We start from the raw sequence: 21637 nt of genomic DNA on the forward strand, positions 1-21637 counted from the left end.
GGAGATGGGAACTTCAGGAAGCAGGTGGGAGGCTGGACAGGGGCAAAGTGAAAGGTAAGCAGCCTGAAGATGGGTGGGATATAGTGGGCTCCAGCGTGAGGAGCCTCCAGTCTCTAGCAGAGCTCAGCAGCTTGGGTGGGAGGAAAGGAAGGGCAGGGAACAGAAGGTGGTGGGGGGAACAGGTTTTGGTTAAGATGGGCAGCTGTCCGGTGGTGAAGAGGGGAAGTATTTGTGTATAAGATCATTTGTGGGGGATGGTGGTAGAGGGAGCAGTATGAGAGTTTGGGAGGAACAGGGCAGGGGAGATGGCACAGGAGGAGATTGGGGTGGGGGCACTGATACAGAATCCAGAACACAGCGGCAGGCTTACAGACCCCCCTGAGGGTGACAAATTCTTCTCTTAACTTGCTGCAGGGAAAACGACAAGAGAAGAGGTCCTAAGAAGAGTGAAAAGAGAGGAAACTAGCCAAGGGATAAAGATAAGCAGAGCTATGGAAGAAAAATAAGACAATTAGGGAAATACAGGAAAGGAAGCTGACAGAAAGGGGCGCTGGGAGAGGGAAGGGTGAAGGAGGAGGAAAACAGAACAACTATCGCCCAGCGCATTCCAACCCCCTCCTCCTCCCCGGGGAAGTCTGGGACTGCATCCTGGCAGGGATGGAATGGGAGTGGAACCTAGGCCAGGCTGGGACCCCTGGGTAGTCCCAGCCCAACCCAGACGTGGCCAGACTCAAGTTACTGATCCTCTGCTGTTTCTTCATCTGTAAAGTGGAGTTAATGACAGACAACTAGATGTCAACTTTTTTGTTGTTTGTTTTAGAGATGGGATCTCCCTGTGTCGCCCAGGCTGGAGTGCAGTGGTATGATCACGGCCCACTGCAGCCTCGACCTCCTGGGCTCCAGAGATCTTCCTGCCTCAGCCTCCCGAATAGAAATGTCAGCATTTGAAAGCCTCACAAGGGAAGGTGGTGTAATAAAAGGTCTATCGATTTAGATATGAACAAGTACACCCAGAGCCACACGAATGAAAGGAGGTGGCCAGTGTAGATGCAAGTCTAGGACGGTGAGTAGATTCCAAGCTCCTCTACCTGCCCAGTTAAACAAGTTCGCGGCCCCTGGCCAGCCTTGCGGTGGGCGTAGGAGGCGGGCGTAGGAGGCAGGGGTCTGCGACAGGACGGGTGGGATTCATTACCAGGCTAGGAGTGCAAGGCCCTGGGGCCGGGTTCAGCTTGCTGGGCTCCCGTCTTGTCTCAGCCCCCAGCACTTGCTCTGTCGCCGCAGAGCACAGGCCCAGGCAACGTTTATCCAACTGAACCCGCATCCCTGTGGGAACCTTGCTCCAACAAAATCCCGTCGTTGTCTCCTTCCATATGGAACGAAAATCTTCTGTACCTCTGCCCAGCTCCGCACCCCCGCCCCCTTAGAGATACGGCCTGGTCGGGTCCTGGTCGCCCACTCAGCGGCGCTTCCCCTTTTCCCAGACTGAGGGTGGTGAAAAGGAGGAGGGGGAAGAAATCAGAGGAGGAAAAGTCGGGAGGGAGGGGAGCCAGGAGGCAGGAGAGGGGGAAAATAAAGAGCCTGAGACAGAAACGAGAGGAAAAGACCATCACAGAAAGCCGGAAATCTCCGGAGAGGCCAGCAAAAGAGACACCCGCGCTCCCCACTGATTCCATCATTCCTTCCGAAGGCGCCTCTGCGGTGTCTCCGCCGTGCCAGGCCCCGGGGTTCCCAGGACGCGGAGGAGTGCTGGGTGCGGCCGCCTCGCCTCCCCGCCCCTGGCCGCCCCTCCCCACCTCGTCCAAGGGGGCCGGAACGGCGTCGGCGCGCGGGGGCTTTTCGGAGCAGTCGAGTGGAAAATAGACTTTAACCCGCTTTGTGGCGGCCGGGGCGCCCAGAGCGCTCTCCAAACCACGGCTCCTGGCGCTTTGGCGGGCCGCTGCCAAGACCCGGCCTGGAGTCCCTGCACAGTTGCGCGGCGCGTGGACCCCGTGGCCTTGGGGGCGTCAAGAGGCCCAGCCCGGATCTGCGCGCTTGGGCGGCGCTCAGGCCGCTAGGATGGACCCCGGCAGCGGCGAGGAAGCGGAACTCTCTGCGGCTTCCTCTCCACAGTGCGCTGGCAAGGTCCAGGTCCCAGCCTCCCCACCGCTGCCCGCGCCCTCCTAGGCCTGGGAGCACCGCCTTTCTGCGGCCTGGAAGGTCGGGGTGGGAAAGTTTGCCGAGTTCCGGCTCTCGCGGCCAGTCGTGAGAACTGCCCCCAGGGAATTCGTCCGCAACACGGAAAAACTGGCCGCAGCAGAGTCGTCCGCGGTTCCGCGGTTGCAGGTGGAAGGTGAAGGTCGAGGGAGGTCAGGCTGCCTCTGCGTGTCCTGACGGCCGGCGTGTTCTCTTGGGATGGGCTGCGGCTACTTGGACAGCTTCAATTTAAGCCACAGTGTCTCCGAGGCCCTGGCCTGGTCCGGCCCGCCGACACTTGAGCCCCCCGAGCCTCAGAGAAGGCGAGGAGGTGGATCGCCCAGTGCCGAGGCCCGCCGTCCTGGTCCGAGCCGGTCGCGGCGCCGTGGCTGGGCACAGGAGCTGCTTCCAGCCCCACGAACAGCTGGAGGGTTGCAGTGGGACCGCTTCGGCGGCTTCTCCAGCGCAATGCCCCGTCTGGCCCCTTGTGAAGGCAGTGAGCGTCCCCTTTCCAGAGCTGTGCCCCGTGACATCCAGAAAACGCGAAACCTCAGGAACAAGGCCGCAGCTTCAGACCGCGGCCCAGGAGGCCGATAGTGGGTGAGTGGGAGAGTCCCGGAGAGCAGGAGAGCAAAAAGCTGGTTTTCGGGAAAACCAATATGTTGGACCCCAAACATCCACCCTCCTCTCGGATCCAAGTTCTTTGAGAACTGGAACGATATCCCAGGACGAATGGGAGAGTTAGGCTGAGCTACACACCGGGGAGGCGGGGGTTGGAGTTTACCCCCAGGCCCTTCGGACGCCTTCTTCGGCTCCCGCGTGGGTTGAGACGGCGGCAGCGGCCACCAGACTCAGCTAAAGGGCGGAGTCGCGAGGAGAAGCCAGTGGCGAGGGGAGGAGGAGGCCTGGATCTCCCCGCGAAGGCTCCAGTCCGGCTTTTGCCTCCGACTGCGGGCTCCCTCCCCACCCGCAGTCCCTCGCCCCGCCCCGCCCCGCCCCCCACCTTGGGGCAGGTGAGCGGCGGCCAATGGGCGAGCGCGGGGCAGGTGCCCGCTAACTCGCGCCTCGCAGCGCTGGGCTGCTGGGGCCGGGCAGGGCAGTGCGGGGACACCGGGGGCTGGGGTCGGTCCCAGCGGGACTCCGAAAGGAGGGAGCCGGGCTCAGCCCTCGGGCCTTACCGGCAGCTCGCAGCCTCGCACAGAGCCCGCGCCTGTGCGGGCGCCTGGAGCTGCCCGCTCCGCCGCAGCTGCCGCCGCGCCTGGCTGTACGCTGTGGCCGGACCCCGCGCTCGCTCGCTCACACACCCCTCGCCGCTCCGCGCCTGGCTCGCCCGCGGGGGCCGAGCGCAAGCGGGCGGGCGTGGGAGGTGAGGGGTGCGGGCGGGTGTGCATGTGCCTGGCTGGGTGCACACCCCGCACGGCGGCGGCGCCAGGACGCGGAGCGCTCCCCAGAGCCCGGCTGCCTCGCACAGCTCCCGCGGCTGCGACCATGTTCCAGCCCGCGGCCAAGCGTGGCTTTACCATAGAGTCCTTGGTGGCCAAGGACGGCGGCACCGGCGGGGGCACTGGCGGCGGGGGCGCGGGCTCCCATCTCCTGGCGGCGGCCGCCTCTGAGGAACCGCTCCGGCCCACGGCGCTCAACTACCCTCACCCCAGCGCGGCCGAGGCGGCCTTCGTGAGTGGCTTCCCTGCCGCGGCCGCCGCGGGCGCGGGCCGCTCGCTCTACGGTGGGCCAGAGCTCGTGTTCCCCGAGGCCATGAACCACCCCGCGCTGACCGTGCATCCGGCGCACCAGCTGGGCGCCTCCCCGCTGCAGCCCCCGCACTCCTTCTTCGGCGCCCAGCACCGGGACCCTCTCCATTTCTACCCCTGGGTCCTGCGGAACCGCTTCTTCGGCCACCGCTTCCAGGGTGAGTGCCCACGCTGTGCCCGCCGAGGCGGCCGGCCGGCGCCCGCGCTGCGGCGATGCGGGGGAGGCTCGGGGGCGCGCGGGGCCGTTCAGAAGTTACTGCTGGGAAGGCTGCAGGTCCGCGGAGGTAGATTCCCAAGCAGGGAATAGCCGTGCGGGCTCTACCCGCGCCTCTGCCGCATTGGTCTCCCTCCCAGAAAAGAAGGTGGAGACCTCCAGGCTTTTCTAGAAAATATATCAGTTCGGACGCAAGCCCAGGCGCGTTGTCGGAGCCTCTGCTGGCCCTCGCCACGGCCTGCCCAATTGTCTCTCCCGGCTGAGCCAGTCTTAGCCCAGAGTACAGCTGCTCCCGCTCTCCCTCCACCCGGCTTGACCTGGCACCACGCATCGCTCGCACGTCCACCACCACCTCCCAGACTTCAGCCTTCGCTGGCGCGTCAGGGCCGGGGAAAGTCCATCCGCGTGCTCCAGTTCTGTGGGAAGCAAGGGCAGCGGGGAGGGCGAGTCGGAGAGTTAATGTTCAGCGTGGAGGGCCCGGCTGTCTTGGGATATTTCTCGGCAACCTTGGCCCGACTTCTCCAAGTCACACGTGCCTCTCTTACCCAAGGTGGGGAAGGTTTGCAGTAAGCAAACTGGCTTGCGCCGTTGCTCGTCGCCTTTGGGAGGGAGCCTACCCGGCTGCTGGAGTACCGAGGACAGTTTTCCCGGGCAGGGGGCGGGGGCAGAGGGCTTTTAAGGTCGTAGCCCGCCCGAACCCCGGAGTTTGCACCCAGCAATCGGCTTGCTAATAAAGATCCTCCACTCGCCTTACACACACACACACACACACACACACACACAGAGACACGTTTCAATTATTTGTCTTTCCCGGAGAAAAGAGAGTTGCATTTGTTGGAGTTCGTTTTCTTCCTTGAAATTTGTTGGAGTTTGTTTTTCTTTTCTTTTCTTTTCTTTTTTCTTTTTCTAAATTTTATTTTAAAGAGTGGCCTTGATTTGTACAGTCATCACTTTAGTTTCCAGTTTTATTTTGTTAGTGTAGACCAGACCGCAGCCTTGTGAGAAGGGTCTATGGCTCAGAGCTAGGTAACCCGGCTTTTAGAGAAACAAATGAAAGGGACATGGCTGGAGCTTCGGCTCCGGGAGCTAATGTGACGGCCAATAGTCTATGTCTACAGTCAATTAGATGTTTGGCACAGTTATTTACATAATAAAATGAAAATTATCTCTTGACATTGACTTTCACAGAAAACCGCTTTCCCGGGTCATGATTTGTCAGGCAATTTTTTTCAGTCCCACCTGGCCAATAGATCCTGACTTGGCAGATCCCACAAAACCAGAGAATGTAATTACTAGAATAAGAATGGTTGTGGGCAGCCTTGTCTCCTCTTTGAAGATTTCAAAGACTTGCCCAAATCCAAATCCAAAAAAACCAAAAATGCCTACAATGTCATCTGCCTTGGGCAAGAGTTTCTGCCACTTAAAAATAAATGTTTACCGATAACATGAGAATGTCTTCAAAACTGAGCAATCTACCCTGGTCCTCCGTGGGCTCGATCCGAAGCCTGGGTCTCAAAACCTGGCGCCCAAGGGCCGAGTTGTAGTTGGGGCGGTGTGTGAGCCCACGGGCGGGCCGCCGCGGCCGAGGGGCTGGCGGGTTGGAGGCTGGTGGAGGGTTAGGGGTTCGGAGGAGAGGGCGGGGCCGCTTCTAAGTGCTGTGGCCTCCAGGGGTTCAGCTTGTCCGGAGGCGGCATCCTGGGCCGCACCCTCGGCTTCGAATCCAGCCCCTGACGCCCTCCGCACCGCGGTTCCCGCCTCCGGGCGCCGAGGGCCGGGGGCGCCTCGAGAAAAATTCAGCTCCAGCTCTGAGCGTCTCCAGCCAGGCGAGGCGAGGCGAGGCGGATAAATCCTTCGCAAAACCCTCTTGGAAATTGCCGCCGCTTCCTGAGCCATCAGCCCCAGCGGGTACGTTATCGAGTTGCACAAACAGTTGAATTTTTCTCTCAAGAACCGAGTCTGGACGCGGAGATGGAGCCAAGTGTGGCTGCATTTTCGGACCGGGAAATCCGTTGGGTACTGAAGCACTTTTCGAACCCTGAAGCGCTGTGGCTTCGCGGTCCATCGTCGCCGCTGCAGACGGACGCGCTCCCCGGCGGCTCCACGCCCTCCAGTCCCGGTCAGGCCGCGGGGCTGGGAGCCGAGCCGTCTCGGGCCCTCCGGCGCCGCGTTTTCTAGAGAACCGGGTCTCAGCGATGCTCATTTCAGCCCCGTTTTAATGCAACAAACGAAACCCCACACGAACGAAAAGGAACATGTCTGCGCTCTGTGCGCAGCGCTCGGGCGGCGCGGTCCCGGCGCACAGGGAAGCAGCGTCTCCGCTAACCGAGGCGGTGGAAGGGGAAAAGCGAATGCGGAATCGTCCTGGACCCCGAAGGTCGGGGCCGCTCTCGAGGCCCGAAGGGGAGGAGCCGGCGAAGACCAGGAGTGGGCCGCATTTCGGTACTGTTTCCGCGAGATCAGGAACTTTCTGGGTCTAGGAGCAACGCCGGGAGGGGGGTGTAGAGACCCAGCGCCCCGGGACCCGCAACGACAATGGGCCGGAGCTTCTAAGGTCGCCTTTGTTCTGGCAGGAGGACGGGGAATGAGGTTATCTCCGCCGCCTGTCCTGCCTCTCTTTCTCCTAGCCCTAGGGCCCTCCGCCCAGCCGTCCGGCCCCGAGCCCCTGGCCGGCGGCGGCCTCTCCAGCGAACACTGCAGCTCAGCTCGAAGACTGCAGTTCGGACCCCGGCTGCTTCGGATCCCCAGCTCCTACCTCCAGCCGCCTCATTCCTGGGAGTTCCTAGTGCTAGTTCCCAGCCATTGCCTTGAAGGGGCCCTAAAAGAGTGACTGTAGAAAAATCGGAGGGGTAGGGAGGCCGGGGGTGGGGGGAGAGGGGTATTCATTTCCCTAGCTCCAGGGAAGGCCATACCAGTCCCTTTCCACTTTGCTAACTGTCCTAGTCCGAAACTGACAGCCCGTTCTCACAGCCCGGAATTACTGCGTCCAAACAGGCCGCACTCCAGCCCCAAGTTTGTTCTGCCCTTGTAGTCCAGGCAAGGGAAACTGAACCCTTGGTAGGGGTGGTTCAGGCCTCCTTCCCACAGGTCGAGGGGTGGGGGTGGGTACAGGTACTTGGGCACCTAAGGCATCACCCTTGTCTTTGCAGAAACGTAGCAATTGATCTGTTTCTCAGGATGTTTGGTGGTGTACTGAACATCCGCTTTCTAACAGGGAAATGTCCTTATTCTTTTGGAATTAAATAACCTGTCATCACTTAGCATCTCGACTCATCCTGCAGTCTCCTGCTTCTCTGTGATGGGGTTAGAAGGACCCCTGTGTTTTTGCACTTGCATGTAAATATACCCTTTAGGAGACATGCTATCTACCACAACTGGACATGACAATGACCTGGGCCCATTTTCTCAGTAAGGTAGACCCAAAGCAACCTAGCATCCCCCGAAAATAACCAGACTTGAGGCAAAGGGGCATATATGTTGGGACAGAAGCTTGTTGCCTTCATCCTCTCATCTGGGTTTATAAAGACAAACACAGAGCACTCCACCACTCAGGTGACTGACATATACCACAGAATCACAAAATAGTCACTGCGTGACAGACACTGGGGCAGACTGCAAACCTGCTTCCTCAGCCCCACACTGCCCTTCACACCTCTGCATCCTATTCACACACACTTACTGGGCTTTCCACACTGCAGCCTCACTTCTGACCAACCTGGGCCAGCCCAGCAGCTGAGGCCAAACCCTGCCAATGCTGGGATGAGCTAGGCTTTCTCTCTCCCTCTCTGGTTCATTTGTCCAGAGGAAACCACTACTGGGACTTCACCCAGGTTCATAACAGGTTCTGAGGCAAGTTATTAACATCAACAAGAAGCATTTGCTTTCCACCCACCTTTCCCTGGCCTACCTCACTTGGCCCCACCCCCGAGACTTTAATCTTCCTTATTCCCCACCTGGAGCAGGCTCCATGTTTTTCTGCTCTTTACTCATCTCTGCCAGACCACCTTCCCTGACCATCTGTCTATTCCACTATCCCAAGTGAAACTTCTCTTCCTTCAGTCAGATCCGAGGACCCTAGATCCGCCCCCACTTGAATAACCAAATGGGGTGTCCCTCACCCATCTCCCTGTGATGTGGTCCCACCATTTTTGTGGCCACACAGATCCAACCAGTTGAAATTGACAAGATGACTGGAGGTTATTGACTGACCCCTCCCAGGCACTACCCCACAATCCTAGCAACTCTTTTCCACAGAAAACTCCAGCAAAAACTTGGCCTGTTTAGGTATCCACAGCCCAGAGACTTGGAGTAAGTAAGGTCAGGCAAATTCCACCAACACAGTTACCTGGAGAGTTTTAGCTACAGCATCTCAATTATGTGCTTTTGCTTCACTTACATAGATGTTTCCAGAGATGGGAGATGTTAACTGAATTATCCAGGTGATTGTCTTAGAGCAAAACAACAGGTCAAATCAAGTCCAACCAGTAGCCATCTCTGAAGAAATTAATTGGATCAGTCAGTCCCAAGAGCTAATTCTGTCAAAATATTCCATCTAGGGTTCTGTGTTGTTGGTGCGTCAGGAGGCTGTTATGTGCCCTTGCATGAGAATCCATGGGTGATTTTGTCAGGGCCTGTTTTGAGTCTTGTTAGCATGTGCAGCCAAGCCAGAGATTGTGTGAGGGCCTAGTTGCGGGGGGAGGGGGGTTTCATTGAGACAGGGGCTGTGGGTAGAGGCTTGTTTTGGCATTGATAGTTTCTGACCCCATCTCCCCTACCCCAGCTTCATCCAGTCCAGTGTTATCCCTTCCTCCTGCATGTGGGAGCTGAGTCCCTATGCTGGCCAACATTTGCTAAGGGACAGTCACACTCTAAAAATCCTATACAGTAGATGGGAAAAAAAGACAGTAGGGAGGCTGGAACATATATTTACACACGCCCATGCAGAAACCAATATATCTATATCTATATATATTAGAGAGAAAGATGACATCTAGATATTTATACACATGTTTCTTTAGCAAGGGACTATTCAGGGATGAAGCAGGGATGAAGCTTTTCCCACCAGACAGTACTTGGAGTCTCCAGTGTGTGTGTTGGGATAGGGGTTTGGGGGCTTACTCTAGAGGCTGGGTCTCTGGACAGCCAAGGCCTGGGGGAGAGAGAGGTGGAGAAAGGGGAAGAAGCAGCCTGACTTTCCACTTGCAGGTGCTGCCTGGACCACTGACCTAGCCACTGGCCTATTTATACCCTCTGCAAGACAGAGCTAGAGCCTGCTGGCAGGAGTTTTTAATGAGCTAGTAGCCTGAGCATTCAGCCGCAAGACTAGTGCAAGCAGGTGTGAAGGTATTGCTCCTTGGGTACCTTCTAGTTCTTGAATCTGTGTTTGGCAAGGGTGTGCCTGGCACACCGCTGCTCCCCTTATCACCTTCCTGACCCCCGGCCCTGCCTCTACCCTGGGTTCTCTTGGAGGGAGATGCTTTGCGACCAGTTAACTAAAAGCAAATCGTTGGGACTGGCGGCCAGGGCAGCGCCTCTGGGAAAGGACGGAGAAAGAGAGCCAAGGGACTTTTGCCACCCCTTGGCCTCTTCCGCTGCCCCAGGCATTGTGGATTTGGGCTAGTCGGCGCCTTGCCCGGCCTGGACCCATCTCTTGGCCTAACAGAGGGATCTGGAGTGCTGTTATTCCCCGCGTATCCCCGCGGAGTGGCTCTCTAGTGTGGGGAGGTGTCGAGGACGGGAGTGGACTTAGGGAGGGGGCGGCCAAAGGGCAAAGGGAGAAATGGCTTGTGTGTGCGTCTCAAGGAATAGAGAGGGCAGGGCGCGTGGGAGCAGGGCGGGAGGCCGGGCTCTGCCGGGCCCCGGCTCACGGCGCCCCTTCTCTCTGTCTGTACCTGCGTGTGTTGCCGTCGGCGGCGGGGCCGCAGCCAGCGACGTGCCCCAGGACGGGCTGCTTCTGCACGGCCCCTTCGCACGCAAGCCCAAGCGGATCCGTACGGCCTTCTCGCCCTCGCAGCTGCTGCGGCTGGAGCGCGCCTTCGAGAAGAACCACTACGTGGTGGGCGCCGAGCGGAAGCAGCTGGCCGGCAGTCTCAGCCTTTCCGAGACGCAGGTAATCACCCCCGGTCGCGGCCTGCCCTGCGCCCGGAGCCCAGGTCGAGGTGAGGGTGCGCGGGTGCAGGAGAGGCCCTGAGCCCGCCCCAGCCCAGCACCACTGGGTTCCAAAAGGCCCCCATTCCTCGCGGCGCTGCAGTCAAGCCTGTCTAATTTAGAGCCCCTTCCTGGAGACTGCGTGCAGCCTGCTGAGGCCGCAGGACTTTTGTCAAGCGCTAAGTAAGGACCTAGCAGGAGGCAGAGTAAATGCAAACTGCATCCCGAGCCCGGCTCCCAAAGCTCCTCACAGAGGGACCAGGTTCTCTGGAGGAAGCGGGTCGCCTGGGGAGAGGGCAGCGCAGGCAGCACCAAAGCCACTGGAGCTGGCCCCAGCCTTGGCATTACTGCAGCCCTTTTCCCGCCACTGTGCCGGGGCGCTCATAGTCCTGCGGGGAGCCAGTCCGCACTGGCTTTCCTGCTGTTCCGGGGCCTTGGCTGCCCACCAGCCAAGGGAGGGTCTGGGGAGAAAGCCCAGGTGTCTTCAGACTACCAACAGAGAGGCTTAGCCAGGGAGGGGCCAGCCCCTGCTTGGGGCCCGAGGGTTCCTCTGATCCGGCCCAGGCCGTCTAGTAGGGCTGTGGAAGCCACGGTGTGCGCGCGCAGAGCATCTGAGGGGCCTGGGCATGGTGGGAAATAGACCCCGGGTACTCAGGGGTTGCTCTGAATCACTGGAAAGGCTGTCGAATGGGAGAAGGAATAAACCCCAACGGCGTCTGGGCTTGAACTGAGTGAAATTAACAATTACCGTGTAGTGTTTTTGTAAATGATCATTAATTTAAGGGAAAAAATTAAAGAATTAGATGAAAGTTATAGGGAGGTGGATTTGGGTTCATTGTAAGTAGACTTTGCCATAAATAAATGCTGCCTGGGGATCACTGCATAAGCTCCTGGTCCACCCGGGTCCGACGTGTTGGAGTGGGGCTCAGCGACCCTCAGCCTAGCTGCTGCCCTGGAGCTGGATTTCAGTCTCTGGATGGGCCTTGCGTGCCTGCCGGCTCCCAGAGTTGCGAGAGGCCAGCTCCACGGTCCCCCAGCTACCTCCCGGCTGACTTTTCACCTTCCGCTCCCCTTTTCCTCGTGGTCTCGCCCCTACTACACCATCGTCCCCTCCCAAGTCCCGGGCAGTGAGAAGATGCCCGGCATGGGGGGCAGCCGGAGCCTCCCTTTAGCAGCCAGAGGAGGAAGGGGGCTTAGTGAGGGAGCCTAGACCCAAACTTCATCCCCAGCTTTCTTCGGCGGACCTCACCCTCTCCTCCTTTGGTGGCATTATTGGCATCTATTGCCATATCTGTCTGATGCCCCACTTAACAATCTACAAATCGCTCATGGGTCAGAGGCAGGACCCGTGCGTTTTCAGACATGCTTGCTGGGCTGTTCTAACTGCAGGGGAAAAGCTTACAAAACAAGAGTTAATTTTAAAAACGTTTCAAAGAAAGATATGTTTTTAAAATATACGTTAATAAAATAACACTCCCTTTTCCCTCCTGGCAGTGTTTTAAAATTATTGTTTGAAACAAGGTGTTAGTTTAAGAATGGTGTTTATAATTAACCTCATTTAAAAAGTAATATTTATTAAATTTTAATTGCAGAAGTGTAAGAAAACAAAAATGGTTTTTAATCCTACCACCCACAGATTAACACTTGTTGAAATAATGTCATTGTTTTTAAACTTTCAATTTTTTAGCTCAGTGAGAGCATTTTTAATTAACTCTCTTTCAAACTGAACCTAGATGCCTGTCAATATTTGCTCCTAACAATGCCAGTTAGTAAACAGACTGATTGTTTCTTTCATTTTTATTATGAGACATTTCAAACATATATTTAAAACAAAACCAGACAGAATAACATAAATGTATCCAGCTTCATTAACTATCAAAACTTAGGGTTAATCTTCTTCCCATCTGTAAATGAGCTGCTTTTTGCATATGGTACAACAAAAAGAATGAGGGGAGGTTTTAGCCTGAGGAATCTCCTGTGGCAGCCTGTCCTTCCAGGTGAAGACCCTGAGATGGAGAGATGGATTGGGCAGAGCTTCCCAGGTGGGCAAACACGATTTTAAATACCTGCCTCCCTGCTAACTTAACTGTGTAACCCTGGGCAAGTCACTTAACCTCTCTGAGCTCTGGTTTCCTCATCGAGAAAATAGGTTGTTTAATGACTAAAGTACCTCATATGAGCTCAAATAATATTAATCCCTGTCCCTAGTCCCTTCCCTTTAAGGTAGTATGTTGGATTAGAAGCATAAGAAGATCCAAACCTGGGTGTCCTCTTAGTCCAGTGTTTTTCCTGCCTTATGCAGTTTCCGTCATCAACATTGCCTTTCTGTTGCCCTCATAACTTATCATTTGGAGCCAGGCTATATAATTAACTACTTCTCTATCCACCTCTTGGTACTTACCAGGCAAGCTTACCTGTCATTTCCAGCTATCAGCTATTTGTCAGGCATCAGTCACCCCCATCAACCCCCCTGCCATGCATTTCTACTGTTAGTATCTGTATCGGTCTCTCAGAGCTCTCTAATCTGTCCCTCCCCGTGGCTGTTTTACATCTAGCCATCTACTTCTGTCTGCTCTCATTAAACTGCCTCCCCAAAACTGGCTAATTTATATTTCCAATTTTTCTATTAGTTATATGTTCTTCCTAACAATAAGAACTAATTACCCATTTGTTCATTATCTTTGTCATCTATCTTACCTTCTGTGTGTCCACCATTCATCTCAAACTTCATCTCCATCGAGCTATTTAGCAACTGACAAACAGTATATCCATATGTCTGGTAATGGTTATCTATTATCTTATTAGCTCTGGCTTTGTCTTCTCTCTGGGTCTGGGCCTCGGTTTCTGTAATTGTGAGATTGAATGACACAAATTCCAGGGTTTTTTCTAGCCCTGAGTTTCTGTGGCTCCTCTACATTCTACTTGTCTGTGTTTCTGTACACTCCCTCCTCCACATTCTCAGAGCTCACCACACAACCCCTGCCTATCATGATTTGCATCAAACTTTGTTATTACTTAATTATCTGCCATGTCCAAACATCAATCTGTAGACCAGTAGCATGCATCTCTCAGGGAGATCTTTTTTTTTTTTTTTTTTTTTTTTTTTTTGAGACGGAGTCTTGCTCTGTCGCCCGGGCTGGAGTGCAGTGACCGGATCTCGGCTCACTGCAAGCTCCGCCTCCCGGGTTCACGCCATTCTCCTGCCTCAGCCTCCTGAGTAGCTGGGACTACAGGCGCCCGCCACCTCGCCCGGCTAGTTTTTTGTATTTTTTAGTAGAGACAGGGTTTCACCGTGTTAGCCAGGATGGTCTCGATCTCCTGACCTCGTGATCCACCCGTCTCGGCCTCCCAAAGTGCTGGGATTACAGACTTGAGCCACCGCGCCCGGCCAGGGAGATCTTAAAATACAGATTCCTGGGCCTCACCCAGGAGATTCTCTTAGGAAGTCCAGGATAGGGTGCAGGAAAAAGTTTAAAAACAGTTCTTTGGGTGATCATGATGAGTAACAGGCCTGAGCATCTTAGCTCTGGGAGGCAGAGGCCAAGCCTGTCTATTTCTCACAGGACCCAGCTCAGTGCCCGGGATGGAGTAGATGCTCAATAAACATGTATTGAATTAATGAGCACATTTCTCTTTGCCCATACAAATACACACTGACTTTATCAATCATTCCCCTTGCTCTCTGCTGTCACTGCTCCCTCCCTGTCCCTCTCCTATCTTTCCCTTGTACTTTCACAGCTGATTGTTGATTTAAATTACGCATATACCAGTTTGTGGATAAAACTTCTCGGAGGGTTACTCAGATCAGTATGTGTGTGAGCTCTTAATCCAGAGCTCAGAGGTCCGTGCACTCCCAAAACTTCAGCCGGGTGCTGGGAGGTGGGCAACCTGGGTGACTATATATGTTTAATGGGAGTGGGGTATTCGTGTTGGGATGGCCAGTGCCTCAATCTAGGAGGTGAGGGAAGAGCCCTGGGCAAGGGCTAATTCTCCCTTCAGGTTCTAATGACTTGTTCCTCACTGCTTCAGTGCCACCCTGGAGTATGACCAAGAAGGTACCAGTCTAAGCTTCAGTCCTGGTGACTGGCTGGGCAGACCTGGGCCTGGGTCATTGCAGAGGCTCAAGTTTAATGAGTGTGTGTAATGGGTGTGTGCAACATGTGCCTGCCCACCATGTGGGGCACCAGCGGGCTTCATGTGATTGATGCCCAAAGGTCAGATGATAGCATAGGTACACACTGGATGCCATTAGGCAGTCACATGACATGGAGTGCAGCTTGCATGCTTCAGTGTGTGTTCGTGTGTGTCGGGGGTAGGGGTAAGTTAGTTTTAGGGGAAGTGAGAGAAAGCACCTGGTTGCTCCAGGCTGATCAACTGGTCAGTGTTTCCAGCTACTCCTTCTGCTCTGAAGAGATCAGCAGGTGTTTCTTGACCTTGTCTGGGTTAGAGTTTAGCTGAGCGGTGAGGGCAAAGGGTACAGAAACGTGGTCTGTGGCTCTGAAGATTGCTCACTGAGTGATGAAGGCTAAGTGCCAAGCTTGCACACTTGTGAAGCATGCACAGGATGAATGACTAGGGTCCTCTTGATGTCACAGCTGTGGGCTGAGGGGTATCAGGATAGAAATGCTTGAGAAGATGGCTCTGGGAGGCCTCAGACCTGGAAGGCTTGGGGGAATGCTTAGGATCCTACGTTGGAGGGAAAGAAGGGGAGGGTTTGAGGCAGGCAGATGAAGATAGAGCAGGAGCTGTCAGGACCAGCCACCATCTTGGAGTCCAAGGCAGGGAGATCTTGGGAGGCAGGAGTTACGGTCACCTGCCTATGGCTTTTTCCCCTCAGAGGCATGGAAAGGAGGATTTGGAGGGTCCTTTCCTGCTCTGGAATGTTCTGCCCTTAGAGGGATGGATAAGAGGGGGATATCCAAGTGACCTGAATTTTAGGAAGAAATCAAGAGACATTTGTTCCTAGCTCACGGTGTGTCCATATCTCTTGTCTAAGTCTTGGCTTTTCTTCAAGAACTTCTGCATCTCATGTTCTAGGAGTCCTGTGTGGGAGGATGAGGGGGAGATAAAGGAGATTAGAGTGGTTCTGTGAGGAGCTGGGACTGGGGACATGTCCTGAGGTAAATCTTATGATGTCTCCCTGAGAGAGAGAGAGGAAGGGTCCAGGCTGGGCTGAAAGAGGAGGAGACAGGGAGGCTTAGGGAGATTATGGTTATGGTTGGTGGGGAGCTGGAGGTGACCTCAGCTTACTGGGGTGAAGGTTGAACTTAGCATGGCATTGGGCTTGACCTCAAGAGTGGGAACAGCCCACATGATCAAATGATAGGAAATGGGTCCCCAGGGAGGAGAGTAGGCTGAGGGGCGACTTGATTGATGTGTCCAGGCTCCTGTCCATTCTGGGATATTTGAAATCTTTGACGACAGGACACTTATTCACCTGAAAGTGTGCAGGGGCCTGGAGCCACAGACCTTTCCATTTGCACGAGTGGTGAAAAAGAAGGGATCCAGACCTCGTTCATTCAAAATAGATTATTCCAAAGTAAAGTCTGGTTAGTTCTGAAATATTGGCTGGAGCTGTAGTTTGCTTGTTTGTTAGTTCATTTTTCCCTTTGTTCTTGCTTGCATGTCTTCATTCATTAATGCATACATTGATCAATCCTCTAGCAAATTGATTCATTCATCCATAGCAGTTTCACCTTCTTCATTCTGCCTGACTCAAGCCAACCCTTCTTCCGCCCAGCAGTAGGTCTCCCTCCTCCAACTTCCCCTAAAAGTAGCCAATCCAGTTTACCATGTGGAATATTAAAAACTGGCCCTCTTGTAAAAGTGTCCACAAAACAAAGAAAAAGATCCTGTCTCTCTATCATTGAGCACTTCTCAAACCCTTTGCTGATTAGAATTCTGCCCCTCTTCTATTCATTTTCTCCTGTTTTCCAGGTCTGGCCCAGGTACCTCTTGCCTAGAGCATAGGCCTGTCCAGCCAGATGACTATACATGGAGCATGTCCTCTGGGCAGGGCACTGGGACTAACATACCACTTTGGTTCTCCAGTCTCATAGTCTGGTGAGGAGACAGATGTAAATAAGTAAATTAGTGCACAGTGGGGGTCACTGTTCCCATCAAGGAACATCAGGTCAGTGTCTTGAAGGCTAAGGAGAGTATTCCAGGTTAGGTAACTCAGGAGAACAGAGACTTTTGGAAGGATCTGGCCTCTGAGAAACTGAGACGTTCAGTGAAGTGAGGACTTGGGAGACCACGAGGGACCTCTTGCTACAGTAGAGAGGTCAGAGTGGGCAAGGGGTCCTCCAGCCAACATTCCAACTGTACCTTGGGGCTTAGAGAGGGGTGAGTAGTGTGTTTGTGTTGGGGATGGGGAGGCATGTGCAGGACAGATCCAGCCTCCAAGCCACACCGTATGATCCAGCTCCTTTCCAGGGCCTGTGTTCTCGAGGGAAGGGGGTCTGGAGGATCCAGAGTTGGCTGTAGGTTGGAGAGGTCATGAAATGTCACTCGCATCTCCTAATACCCTCAGAGCCCAGTTCCTTTTCTTTTACCAAGTAAAAAATAACTACCATTATCAATAATCTATTAAGGAAAATTCAGAAAAGTAGAAAGAAGAAAGAAACATCACCCACACTTTGGGTACATTTCCTTCTAGTCTTTTTTCCCCGTGTGTAGATTTTGTTTTTCTAAGGTTATGATCACACTATGCCAGCCCTGTGCATCCTGGCGTTTCCACTAATGCTATGAAGTCATAAGCACCACCCTGTTATTGCAGTCTTTGTAAACAGCATCTGGACACTCAGCCCAAGGCTGTTCTCCGGAAGATGGCCAGGCTGTACAGGGAGAGGGTTTATGTCCCTGCTTCTAGAGAGATGCCTACTTGACCCCAGTATTTTTCATGGAGAAAATACTCAGGATCACCTTTCACTTGGGTGCCCTAGGAAGCTGCCTCTGGCCTATCCTGTGCCTGAAGTCACCATCCAAAGCTTTCCTTCTTTGAGCCAGTGTTGCTAGACAAGGGCAGCATGCTGGGCCCATCCCACTACAGGCCAATGTGACCATCAGTCTCCTTCCTGAAGGACACTTGGAAATGTGTGTGGAAGGAGAAAGGTACAGAAAAGGGCCCTTGGTCCCTGGTACTGCCTGCATCACCTGACGGTCACCTTCGGCCAGCCCACTTGGGCTTCTCAGGAATGACGCCCCGGCCCTGCATCCGGCCCTGAGTCACGCACAGGAGGCAGGGTGAGCTCACCCGCCCACTGGCTGGCACAGTCACAGCAGGCTCCAGGGTGGGGGGCAGGGGCGAGGCTGCTGCCAAATGGTTGTGCTGAGAACCACCCAGGGTCCAGGTGGCCCTGCGCCCAAAGATAGGTGGGCTTGGAGTCCAGCAGCCTGTGCCCAGAGCCTCCGCCATCCTCCACGGCCGGCCTAGGTGAGATGTCCAGGCTATGGGTTTGGAAATGAGGGGAGAATCCCCTTGCCCTCACTCCATCCATCGAGGCCGGGCACCAACCCTTCCTGGGCCAGCTTTCCAGACCCTGGCTGGCTGCTCTGCAAGCACTCAGTGCCAGCTACCCCCATCCCCGTGCCCGTGCTCTAAAATCAGTGCTCTCAAACCGGGGCAGTTGGCACAGTGGAAGTCCCGGCAAGAAGAGACTGTGAGGAGAGGTCCTGGGGTAGGTGGGACAGAGAGGACTGCCTGGGAAGGGTGTAGGGGCAGCACCTCCTGGGCATGAAACCATCTGCAGGGCACAGGGGCCAGGTCTGCCTCTGGATGCACTGCTTGACCTTGTGGCTAAGGCCTGTGCTTTACCCAGTTCTCTGGGAGCAGGGGCTGGACCTAGCAGTCTTTCTGAGGCCTGCCCTCAGCCCTGCCCAGGGTTCAAGGATCTCCCCTCAGCATCATTGCTGCTGCCAAAACTAAGAGGCTACCCACCATTCCTCACCCGCAACTCTGCCACACAGCACCGTCTGCACAGCTGCAGTTGGCCACACCTACTTGCTTTTGAATGTGCTGTCATTTCCTGGAAACCATCCGGGCCTTGTAGCCTGCCCTCTGCACCTCCTCCCCCGGGGCCCTCTGGAGCAAGAATCCAAGAGGTGCCCTGGCGCTGCAAGAGTCCCCAGAACATTTCTTTTATGCATGAAGGACTGAAGCCCTGAGGGGGAAGGGACTTAGCTGAGAATCAGTACCCAGGATCCTCCTGCCAACACTGAAGACGGTGTGGGTCTGGCCCGACTCTGCAAAGCCAAGTAAAGAACCACAGAGTCAGGGAGAGTTGACAGATGAAGGCTTTCTCCACAGCCTACAGGCACTAAGGGCCAGTCCAGGAGCCAGGACAAGCCTCCCAGATTATGCATGAGAGGACATTAAGGGCTGTGTCCTGGACACTGAACAGATACTGGAGGAGGAGGGAAAAGAGGCTTCCTGGAGGAGATGGCTTGGAACCATAGACCTGTCCTCTGCCTCATGCCTCCTCCAACATGGAGGATGGTTGTCCAGTTTCTGTTTGAACCCCACCCCGTACCTTGCCAGGGCTCTCACTGCCAGACACAGAAGAGGGGGCTCCCTGGGTTCAAAGTGGAGCTCGCTTCTGTCCCCTGGGCTTCTCCTGACTGTTCCTTGTGTGACCTGTTCCCACATCTGGATGGGCTGCAGGAGCCAGTGCTGTGGGGACAGAAGGTCTAGAGCTGCCCGTGAAGGGCAGAACACTGTCCTCAGACCCACCTCCTCTCTGTCCTTGTCTGTCCAAGGAGAATGAGGCCTCACTACCCTGAGGAGCTGGCACCTGAGGGACAAGGCCCCCCACCTGCCCAGCTCCAGCCTCTACAGCTCCACTTCTGAGGAGGGGTGGGAGAGAGCTACATGAGGTTGCTAAGAAAGCCTCCCCTGAAGAAGGACACCACACAGTGTGTGAGGTTGGAGTCTCTAGCAGCGGGTTCTGTGCCCCCAGGGGTAGTCTGGCTGTCCAGGCACTGCTCTTGGTATAAACGCCACCTCCTGGTTATGAAACCATGCCCACTCTGCCTCTGTGTATGCAAAAGAGCATGGGGCTGGTCCATGGGGTGCTGTCCACTTTAGGCCCTGTGGGAGCTCATGGGAACCCACACAGTGGGTCATAGGCTCCCTCATTTACTACTCACATCCACTCTGTGAAGGAGCGATTATGATCTCTCCTCTAGAAACTCGTGGAGTCCCAGGTCTGCCAGCTTCCAGAGCCTGCGCTCCTCCACCTTGGCTTGGCTTTGCTGGGGCTAGAGGAGCTGGGATGCGCAGCAGCTCTGTGACCCTTTGTTTGAGAGGAACAGGAAAAGCATCCTTCTCTCTGGCCCACTGTGTCCTCTTCCTGCCCCACCATCCCCTTCTGTGAATGTTAGACCCACTGGGGCAGCTGGCCAGAGGGGACCCCGACCTGGGGGCCCTAACCCTATGTAGCCTTGGTCTTCCCATCAGGCTCTCAGCTCCGCCTGAGTGTTGAGGCCTCAGTGGCTGCTCTGGGGGCCTCCTGAGTTTCTCATCCGTGCCCCTCCCTCCCTGGCCCAGGTGAAGGTGTGGTTCCAGAACCGGAGGACAAAGTACAAACGGCAGAAGCTGGAGGAGGAAGGGCCTGAGTCCGAGCAGAAGAAGAAGGGCTCCCATCACATCAACCGGTGGCGCATCGCCACGAAGCAGGCCAATGGGGAGGACATCGATGTCACCTCCAATGACTAGGGTGGGCAACCACAAACCCACGAGGGCAGAGTGCTGCTTGCTGCTGGCCAGGCCCCTGCGTGGGCCCAAGCTGGACTCTGGCCACTCCCTGGCCAGGCTTCAGGGAGGCCTGGAGTCATGGCCCCACAGGGCTTGAAGTCCGGGGCTGCCATTGACAGAGGGACAAGCAATGGGCTGGCTGAGGCCTGGGACCACTTGGCCTTCTCCTCGGAGAGCCTGCCTGCCTGGGCGGGCCCGCCCGCCACCGCAGCCTCCCAGCTGCTCTCCGTGTCTCCAATCTCCCTTTTGTTTTGATGCGTTTCTGTTTTAATTTATTTTCCAGGCACTACTGTAGTTTAGCGATCCCCAGTGTCTCCCTTCCCTATGGGAATAATAAAAGTCTCTCTCTTAATGACACGGGCATCCAGCTCCAGCCCCAGAGCCTGGGGTGGTAGATTCCGGCTCTGAGGGCCAGTGGGGGCTGGTAGAGCAAATGTGTTCAGGGCCTGGGAGCCTGGGTGGGGTACTGGTGGAGGGGGGCAAGGGTAATTCATTAACTCCTCTCTTTTGTTAGGAGACCCTGGTCTCTACCTCCAGCTCCACAGCAAGAGAAACAGGCTAGACATAGGGAAGGGCCACCCTTTATCTTGAGGGAGGACAGGCCCAGGTCTTTCTTAACATATTGAGGGGTGGGAATCAGGCCCAGGTAATTCAGTGGGAGACAGAGAGTGCTTCCCTCTGCCTAGAGACTCTGGTGGCTTCTCCAGTTGAAGAGAAACCAGAGGAAAGGGGAGGATTGGGGTCTGGGGGAGGGAACACCACTCACAAAGGCTGATGGTTCAAGACCGAAGTTGTGGGCCCACCAGGATGCTCACCTGTCCTGGGAGAACCCCTGGGCAGGTTAAGACTGCAGAGACAGGGCTTAAGGCTGAGCCTGCATCCAGTCCCCAGTGACTCAGGGCCTCCTCAGCCCAAGAAAGAGCAACACGCTGGGACCCGCTGAGCTCTTATGTTCACCTGACCTTCTGTTTGTCCCACTTGTCAGGATGAAGGTTTCCTGACAAGCACATCTGCATTCCTAAGTCTTTCCCTTACGACATCCAGACCCCTCTTTCTTCTTCACCTCCCATGTGCTCATGAAACCTCTGCTCTTTGGCCTCCATGCCACCATTCTGCTGGTGCTGACAGTCACCAACTATAGTTGCTGGCCACTCCCTTGTGGCCAAACTCAACCACTTCCTGTCTGGGTTCACCTGCTCCCCAATCTGTTGGCCATGCCCTCCTGGATTCTCCCACCCTGCTCTGCCTTCATTTCGGTAGCTCTGACTCCTCCTCCAGCCTGAGCTCATTCAGTGTCATCCATGCCTTGTCACCTCTGGCCACCCCCAGGTCAGTCCTTGCTCTCCCTGCCTCCTCATTGTGCCCTCTGCCTCGGGGGCTCACATCCACTTCCAGGACTTCTCTTTGGCTCCCTGGTCTGTGTCTTTAGCTGACCTCTGCTGAGCTGCAGACCCATCAAGCCAGCTGCCTGGTACACCCCCTGCCCCTCAGCACCTCAAAGCCAATACATCCACAGCAGGACTCACCTCCCCATCTGTGCTTCTCCAGGATCACCCACCTCGGCAAAAAGCATTAGCCATGTACACAGTTTCCCAAGCTACA

The 21637-nt window shown here is 55.4% G+C and overlaps 1 protein-coding gene across 1 annotated transcript; it reads left to right on the forward strand.

The window, feature by feature from the left end:
* Positions 1 to 1836: 1836 nt before the first annotated feature.
* On the forward strand, positions 1837 to 20387 carry EMX1 (empty spiracles homeobox 1). The gene is made up of 3 exons (XM_007970243.3): positions 1837 to 4081; positions 10059 to 10243; positions 19829 to 20387. Exons 1-3 carry the CDS (start codon positions 3562 to 3564, stop codon positions 19994 to 19996), a joined length of 873 nt encoding a protein of 290 aa, XP_007968434.1. The 5' UTR covers positions 1837 to 3561; the 3' UTR covers positions 19997 to 20387.
* Positions 20388 to 21637: the final 1250 nt, after the last annotated feature.

The sequence above is a fragment of the Chlorocebus sabaeus genome, chromosome 14 (genome assembly GCF_047675955.1).
Source record: "Chlorocebus sabaeus isolate Y175 chromosome 14, mChlSab1.0.hap1, whole genome shotgun sequence".
NCBI lineage: Eukaryota > Metazoa > Chordata > Mammalia > Primates > Cercopithecidae > Chlorocebus > Chlorocebus sabaeus.